Raw genomic sequence first — 8833 nt, forward strand, 5'->3', positions numbered from 1 at the left:
CCCACCTCATCTGCCAGGATGGGCCTTTACAGTGCACTGTGATACTGCTGCAATAATGCATATTAACATGGATCCTTGGCCAGATAAAAGTATAAAAAGCCACAATAAAGTGTTACAGAAGTTAAACTCCCTGCGTTGGACCTTTGTTCAGTGGATGTAATTAATAAAAACATACAACTCATGAAGACTCCAGAAATTCTGTTAATTCTTTAGTGGGCTTAAAGGAGGTCATATTGCCAGAGGTCATGTGTTTTCAAGTTGTCAATCGCAAATGTGTCAGGAAGATTTGGCAAAAATATCCACTTTATGGATGAGAATTAGAACTGATTTGAGATCATAACGACCATGGATAGTTGAAGAAGTGTGTGAAGCATCTACTTTTCACCAAAAAAATACACTAAATATCTTCAATTAAATGTCTTTAGAAGTCTTGACTGCTTATTTAAGTCGAGTCTGGAGAGACATGCATGTAAAAGTAACTTAACCAATAATTATGAACACCTAATTTAGGTACTGTGAACTTCCCCATGGTATTTTATTCTACGGTTTTATTGTTTTAATAAAGAATGGAAACTAAATACATCCAAACATAACCGCTGTCAATTAGTGAGCTTTAGAAGTGTTGGTAGGCGTTGGACAGAGCCAGGCTGTTTCCCTGTTTTCAGTCTTTATGCTAAGCTATGCTAACAGACTGATGGGTGTGGTGTAGTCTAGTCTTATTCTGGGATGGGTTCTCTTCCAAAATCACAAGCACCACAACATTTTTTCTTCACTCTTTAATCAATAATTATTTCAAGTTACATATACATTATTAAATGCAACTTTAATGTACAACCCTTTAACTTCCGAACCAAGACGGAAAGCTCTTCCGCCCATACTTTTTAAAACAAAGCTAAAAAGAAACATATCTGAAGAGTTAGTGTGCATCCATAGAACAAACAAATGAACATATGCAAGGCCGAGAAGTGCAAGGTATCATGGGTATAGGCAACTACCAAGCAAGGACACAAGATATCACAGATAGTACTGGATGTAGAAACCCGAAATTTGCTTACCATTATCATGTTGTTAAGATTAATATGAACTTTGGTTCAAAGAGTTCATAAAGCCTATGACGTCTATGGAAGTTACAGCTGATGTGGAATTGAGTGCAACGCTGGGCTGTACTGAACGGTGATGAGGCTCCTGTCTTGGCGAATCTTTTAAACCGTACATTCATACAGTTCCAACTCCTTTGCACTAACGCTGTGCAGTACAGGAGTGGAATTGTACAGCTTCAGTAGAATACTGCCTTATGCCGTCAATCCACAGCAGTGACATCAATACTGTGAATAATCTGAGAGGCTCCTCTCTCCCTCCTTTGTGGAGTCGGTTACAGTCATGTCTGTTTCAGAGGCTGGCATCACATCAACACAAAGGGGTAAAAGGAAGCCACTGAGAAAGAGAGAGGCAGCCTCTCAAATGACACGCTACGCCCCATGTAGTGACCTACATCGCTTTACGGTTAGGTGTCTCCCCGTGCGGCCAACGGTAGTGCACTACATGGAGGAACAGAATGATGTCTGGGAGATCAGTCCCCAGAACGGCTGCTGAGGCGCCGGCCCCGCGCTGGTGTCAGGCGGTCCCATTTGATGGGGGGGGATCAGAGGGGACTATGTGTAGAAGATGACCTCGGGTATCTGTCCGTCCTCTACAGAAGTGCCGTTGTTGTTGCCCGCCGCGTAGCAGAAGGTGAAACACGTCTTTGTGCCAGTGGACGACGACTCGTGCGTTACCTTTCGCATTCCCTTGGTCCCGTAATGAGAGTCCGGGCCCTGCAAGACAGACGGACAGGTTGAATACGCTGGCGGAGCCACCAGCTGCACAGTAACGGGTTAGGGTTAGGGTTAAAAGGGGAAAAATAGACAAGCTGAAACAATAAATCCATTAACTGATTAGTCAAACAACAGATTTTTATAAATCTTTCATTATTTGAGTCAAGCTTCTCAAATTTGAAGATTAGTCAGTTTTATCTGTATCATTTGAGAGTAAATTGGATACATTTAGCCCAAAAAAGCAATTTGAAGTTAGTCTAAAGTTAATTTCTTTTTTTTATGATGAAGGCAAATAATCATTAGTTGCGGTCCTGGAAAAAAAAACACATCTCCTGGATTGGAATGCACTCCTAAACAGTGAAGGACCGCATGTGTATCTGGTGACATCACAGACCCATCACAGACCTTCAGTGTAGCGCAGGCAGTGTAGTTGACGTTGGGCAATATCTCCACTGGTTCTTTGAACATGACTCTGAAGGTGTTGGCCGACCCGTCACAGCTGAAGCCCGTGTCGTTCTGGCCCAGCACCGTGTTGCTGTCCGTGTGTATGATCTGCATTGAGAAATGAAATGCAAGAAATTAAAAAAAAAAAAAGGATACTTCTCGCCTTCACGACACAGTCGTTTGCGATGGGTTCGGGTGCACACCTGTATGTTAACTTGGTAGTCTGTGGGTCCGTGTATAGAGCCGTAGAGACCGAACCCAACCACAAATATCCTTCTGTTTACTGAAAACCTGCGAAGGAAAACAGAACGGAAACATATCAACGGGGGAGCGGGTAGGACATAGTTGACTGTGTCAACATTTTCTGCTCAAAGCAGAAAAAGCACAGGTGGAACTAATAACATCTCAACATGCACTACCACCGTTAATGTCATTAGTTCCACCTGTGCTTGCCTTGAAAATGGTCTCTTAATGACTACAATGCTTATCCATGCTGGCTTTTCACATTTTTTTTCCCCTTTCAACCAGGACCTAATTATTGATATTCAACCCTTGTGGTGTCTTCCCGTCAAAGTTGAAAATCAACAACTTTTGTTGACGCTTTTTATTGAGGTTTTTAACTTTTTCTTACGTTTTTGTCCCTTTTTTCAAACACTTTTGATGCTTTTTTCAATGTTTGTCACTTTTTGTTACTTTTAACACTATGTAACACTAACTAATTAACTTTAGTTTTACAGTTATTTGGGGAATTTATGGTCAATAAACCTCATTTATAGGAAATTATACCTGATGTTTGAGTTAGAAAAGCAGAAATTAGGAATTATTTAGACTAAAATTAAAGGAATGGATGTTGATGGATAATCACAGGCTGGAATATGTCAACTTTTACTCAATACTATTTCAAAACCACTTCAATTGTTTTTTCAAATAATATAAAATCGAATAAGACGCCCTAAAATTATGAAAGTAGAGATTTGTACTTGCCAAAGAGCGTTGTGTGGAATCAGTCATGTTATTTTGGGGAATTACAATTAGGTAGTTAAAAAGAACATTGACATAGGAAAACAGGTCAATTTGACCAGAGGACAACATGAGGACATGAGGGATATGACTATGTATTCTGTCTTGCCACGATAATACGATATTATTGCGGTATTAAAAATATTGCAATATTTTGCAATTTCTTACCTTTTCTCCAACTTCTAATTTTTCCCAATTTCAAATGACGTCCCCAAAAGGAAACTTTGTCAACGTCTGTTTTATCTAAAAAGCATCTCTGTTTGTTCATATCACTTCAATTTTAATGCTGCAAAATGGGATTGTCAAGCAGACAAACTGACCAACATGTATATATGTTGGTATATATATATATATGCGTCTGTGTTTCGATACAGTATTGCCACTGAAAATATCACTATGCTGTATCGATTTTTTCCCCCCCAACCCCACAGTATAGCAGATGTTTTTCAGGTCTCTTGTTGTGTTCCAGTTAATAAAGCCCCTGGCTTTATATCATACAGTATCATATGGCCACAGTGTCTGTTGTTACTGATCACATACAATGGAAATGTTAATTAATCTCAGTGTAAGTGAAGCAGGGAAAGGTGCAAATGCTGCCGATGTCATCTACACTACAACAGTGGTGCTGTGGAGCTTATTTTATTACATAGGTTTAAACTAAATTACTAAATAACTGATTACATGTAATTAATACAGTGGTTCTCAAAGCGTGTGGTGTCAGAACCACTGAATTTATTCTAAGAGTGAGGCTGAAATTACATTTTTTTTAAATGCTCTGCTCCTCACTCACCTTATGCGGTCGCTGGTCCCGCTGTAACCCCAGCGGCTCTCCACCTGCCCAAACCGGGTGATGCTGCACTCCTTCCCGCGGAGGCAGCAGCGAGGCCGGTCGATGAATTCCACGCGAGGCTTGGGGTTTACTGTGAAGTGGAGGAAGAGGCTCACCACCTCTCTGTCGGTCAGAATGCTGGACTGGGCCGGACCTAAAGGGGGCGATGACAAGACCGGAGGACGAGGATCAGGGTCTGAACCACGGGATGAGCGTGTGAATGGATGAAATGGATGAAAGCAGAGCTGCGTTGTGTTTCTGGTCACCTGCGGCGAACTCCTCGATGGTCATGAGGGGAAAGCGGATGAGCGTGAGGGCTTTGCCCAGCACTTTGCGCTTGTTCTCGGGCGTCGGCTGCAACTGCTGCCTGTGAGCCTCTGCCTCCGCCCAGCGCACCGCCGCACCAAACAAACGCACCTCCCTCACCCCGAGGGTATCCCTCTCCAACACTGCCACCAAGGTATCTAAAGGAGGGAGAGAGGAAAACCCAATGGTCAGGCAAGGCGGCTTTATCTGTAGAGCACATTTCAGCAACAGGGCAATTCAAAGAGCTTTACACAAAATCAGTTAAGCAGATAAAACACAGGATCCTCAAAAAATTCATAAATCAGATAAAACAAGTGTAAACTGAGACTACCTTCACACTAATTAGTCAATGTTAGTGCTGCCTTTCGTGTAGGAGCGGTCAGTAAATCAACGCGCATTCGTTCGTAGTGTCCCAATGATCCGTTTCTTTATTTTATTCTTTTGTTTTAAACAAAGCAAAAAAACGTCTTTCTCACAAATATGCCGTTGAAAAATAGTTTGTCCTTCCGCTTTCTAGACACACACACACACACACACACACACACACACACCACAGCTCAGGTGAGGTCTAAACATCGAGGTAACACCCCCTGACGTCATCATCACCACCATTAACATGATCGATAGTAATTGTAATCAGCATTATCCGAATATAGGTGTCAGTAGGATTATAAATGACGTGCATGTGAGAAGGGGATAAAACTAAAATCAGTGTAATGGCTTCAACATTTCGTGATCACCCCCAGTGTCACTACCCTTCACGACTATTTTTAGAGACGTTCCCTTTCGTCTCCTCGGGCTCTTCTTCACACTAATTAAGCCGATCTAGCGCTGCCTTTCGTGTCTACTTAACGACCGTCTTTGCGCGATTTTCAGATCTTTCGACACTACACATTCACACTTGTTCTTTAAAGTTCTACCCCTCGTGTCTGTCTTTCTCTGTCTAAAACCCTAACCCACTTGAGGCTACCTTCACACAAATTAGTCAATTTTAGTGCTGCCTTTCGTGATCACCCTCAGTGTCCCTACCCTTCAAAACCCAACTGTGGCTATAATGACGTTCACAAAGCGACGTTACCCAGGTCGATGTCCGTGAAGCCTTCAGCGGCGAGAGCATCTCCCGTGTTCTTATCGATGTTCTCCAGGCAGAGGCTGGCAAGCTGGGGCTCGTCAAACAACCGGGCCTGAAACCAAAAACACACAAACACATTTTTACCCCCTACACGGCTCAGTTAAACATGTAGAATTGACAATTCAACAAGTACTGGGATGTAGGACACGATCTAAGAGGAGGACTGGATTTCAAACCTTAATACTTATGTTTGGAACAGACCGAAATATGGCAAAGCACCGAAAGCTGGCGTCAGATGTGTGGACGGACTTGTAATCCTGTCACTTTTTCCTTAATAGACAGTTTTCAATTTTTCAGTTTTTGTTTGGCCGCCTTTAGGATGCAACATGTAATATTCGAGAACTGGCTTCTTTTGTTATTTAACCCTTGTGTTTATTAAATTATCGCTTTTTCTGACATTTTTGTCACTTTTTCAATGTTGTGGTTGCTTCTTTTATGTTTTTCCAAAGTTATTTGATATTTCTAACGTTGACATTTTCAGCTTTTTTCAAAGGACCATTTTTTGTGATGAAAAAACTGAAAATGGGTCAAATGTGACCCGACGAGTACATGAGGGTTAAAAAATGTTTGGTCAAAAAAACACTTTTATATATTACTCAAAAGGTAGGCATTGTAAGAGAGGGTGTTTTACTAATGGAACCAAAAGTAACAAATCTCATCTGTCCAACTCTCATCTGTTAGGCAAATTTTTTTTTTCCCTCTGTTGCATATTGTACTGGCAGTTTTTGCACACAACATCTTGGGCAGCGAAACTAGGAGTTGAAAGAAGCCGCAGTCTTAATTGCTTATTAAGATTTAGAGGCAGTACAATCAGTCTGACACATCCAGTTGCTTTATCAACATTTACAGCTGGGGGAAGCAGACCTGTGTGAGCAGCATGAACGCATTGTCTGCTCTCAGGTTCTTCTTGAGGAACTCCACACAGTGAGCCTCCAGGGCTGGTACTGCATACTTTTTAGCAGTGTATAGTGTGGTCATCACCGTCTCAGGCCCGATCTGGACCTCATCCGAGTAGAGAAACCTGCACGAGGACCACAAGTAATACAAGACATTCGAATTATACTGGCGCGCACGACTTAGTGACCTGTATGCTTAGCATTTTTCTTTCAAATTCAATTTTATTTAGAGCTAATTTAAAATGTATACACACACACACACACACACACACACACACAAAACAAAATTCCGAAAAGAAGCAGGATGAAGCCGAAGCTTGTGTGTTTCCCACCCCTCATTCACTTTCACTCATTCCTTTTATATTCCATGTATTTTACAACAACATAACCTGTATACACAACAATACATCTCTAGTTTGACATGTATCAAGCCCTTTTCTTTATTTCTTTATTTACATTTTCCCCTTTCCGTAATCCACCACCCGTGCACAATCCATGCACCACACCACCCACCTTCACAATCATATCCCTTCCTCTTCATATCCTTTTAATAAAGTGCTTTATATAACTTTTTAAAAACTTTGTGATGTCTGTACGACGTTTAAGCACCTGGTTTAACCCATTCCACCAACTCACCCCACTGATCGTGATGCACATGCTTTTTAGAGTTGTTCTTCTTTGGAGTTTTTAAAAGTTCAGTTGTTCTCTCAGATTAAACCCACCCTGTCTTTTGCTGGAAGTAAATTATTTCTTGCTTTGAACATAATTTGTGCAGCCTTAAATTTAACCAGATCAATGAATTTCAGACTATGTGACTTAAAGAATAAAGTACTTGTCTGCTCCAGGTATCCAACATTATTTATGATTCTGATTACTCTCTTTTAGGTTGGTTTTGTATGTATTTCCCCAGATTTCCACACAGAAATTAGTGTATTACACAGAGTATGTAATGATTTATTGTCTAGATTTATTTATTATTGCTACGGTCTTTAATAGGTTTGCATCTATTATGATCATACGATGAATGAATTGGTATGAAATGTAATGCTGCATTGTGGAGCTTAAATGTTACCCGCAACTTCTCGCTATTTCCCAAATAGGCTACTAATATTAAAAAAAAAAAAAACTATTTAAGGACATGCAAATATTCAGGTTAAAAATGGCACGCTCTGGCCCTCACGCGCTCCTTACTTTAGAAGGGCCAGAAAGGCAGCTGGCTCCACATCAGGAAGCTCGATTTCCGTTGAGGTCGTCGCCATCCCTCCGTTGAACATGGCATCAAATACCGCGCTGCCCACAGCCAGGACAAACCTGGCGATGTCGACAATAAAGAACAACAAGACAGAGGTTACGTATTTTCGCGTTGCCGAGTCACAGTTAACTTGCCAATATTTTTGAATACTCATACTGCAGTTTCTTACCTGTGCGCAGGTATCCTCTGAACCCCCATTCCTTTGCCCACCAAAAAATGAACGTCACTGAGCACTTCGTTGTTGAAGAGGAAAGCGAATCTCTCCTTGACGGTGCTCTTCGTCGCCTGCCAGTTGTACACCGGCTCCCGGTAGACCAGCACCGACGCAGCCGCCGGGGTAGCGGTGGGTGCTGCCGACGCAGACGCATTTGACGCTGGGGTGGTTGCCATGTTAGACGCCGGGGTGGCCATGACTCCGACTGCCGCAGCACCTGCCGCAGCGGACTGCTGCAGGGAGTTCTGCGCAGTCGGGGGAGCTCCGCTCGAAACACCGTTGCCGTCTCCCCCGCCAGGCCCCATTTGTGGGTTGGGACGCCTCGCTGCTCCCTGCGCTCCCCCAGCCATACCGACCGCTCCGCCGTTGGATGCTGGCATGGAGAAAACGCTGTTGCTGGGCTGGCTGTTTCCCAAAGGACCCGGGCCAGAAAAATTAAGGCAAGGAGGCCTGCCGCTGTTGTCTCCAGCAGCCATCTTGAACCGAGAGTAGGCGTAAACAACACACTTCATCGCGTAGAGTATTTCAGGTTGTCTCGACAGTCAGAGGTGGCCTTCGCTGCCCCCTGGCGTTTGTTGTTGTTACTACAAGGGGCTCTCCATCTGCACAGGAGGGCCATTTCCCTCTCACATCAGTTTTTAATATAGCAAACACGCCCGTTTATGATTGCTTACAACCAAAACACCACCTTTTTAGGATAACACATAATCAGTTGGTTTTGTAGCTCAGTCCGTATGGAGTTGGGTTGGGAACCAGAGGGTCGCCGGTTCAAGTCCACGTACGGACCAAAGAATGGTGGTGGCTGGAGAGGTGTCAGTTCACCTCCTGGGCACAGCCAATGTGCTCTTGAGTAAGGCACCGAACCCCAACTGCTTGGGGTGCCTTTTCATGGGCAGCCCCCCCCACTCTGACATCTCTCCATTTAG

The 8833-nt window shown here is 43.0% G+C and overlaps 2 protein-coding genes across 2 annotated transcripts in view; one reads left to right on the forward strand and one right to left on the reverse strand.

Annotated features, from left to right (window-relative positions):
• LOC116699093 (elongation factor 2) overlaps positions 1-181 on the forward strand; it is a 10492-nt gene extending 10311 nt beyond the window's left edge. The window contains exon 14 of the mRNA XM_032531488.1: positions 1-181. This exon is cut by the window's left edge and continues 487 nt beyond it. The gene's annotated coding sequence lies outside the window, so the exon portion shown is untranslated.
• Positions 182-761: 580 nt separating this feature from the next.
• On the reverse strand, positions 762-8434 carry LOC116698953 (BTB/POZ domain-containing protein 2). Its single transcript, XM_032531236.1, has 9 exons — positions 7863-8434; positions 7633-7752; positions 6410-6566; positions 5492-5597; positions 4374-4571; positions 4069-4261; positions 2462-2549; positions 2220-2366; positions 762-1814 (listed from the first exon to the last, which is right to left on the reverse strand). Exons 1-9 carry the CDS (start codon positions 8417-8419, stop codon positions 1653-1655), a joined length of 1728 nt encoding a protein of 575 aa, XP_032387127.1. The 5' UTR covers positions 8420-8434; the 3' UTR covers positions 762-1652.
• Between the last annotated feature and the right edge of the window lie 399 nt (positions 8435-8833).

The sequence above is a fragment of the Etheostoma spectabile genome, chromosome 12 (genome assembly GCF_008692095.1).
Source record: "Etheostoma spectabile isolate EspeVRDwgs_2016 chromosome 12, UIUC_Espe_1.0, whole genome shotgun sequence".
Classification (NCBI taxonomy): Eukaryota; Metazoa; Chordata; class Actinopteri; order Perciformes; family Percidae; genus Etheostoma; species Etheostoma spectabile.

What these genes read in the sequence shown, in the direction of transcription:
- LOC116698953 (XM_032531236.1), bottom strand. Translation starts at nt 8,419, where the DNA reads ATGAAGTGTGTTGTTTACGCCTACTCTCGGTTCAAGATGGCTGCTGGA. An exon ending in GCCTTTCTGGCCCTTCTAAA is followed by an intron (nt 6,567 to 7,632) that starts GTAAGGAGCGCG and finishes GTCCTCGTGCAG; the next exon opens with GTTTCTCTACTCGGATGAGG. An exon ending in CTTCACGGACATCGACCTGG is followed by an intron (nt 4,572 to 5,491) that starts GTAACGTCGCTT and finishes TCCCTCCTTTAG; the next exon opens with ATACCTTGGTGGCAGTGTTG.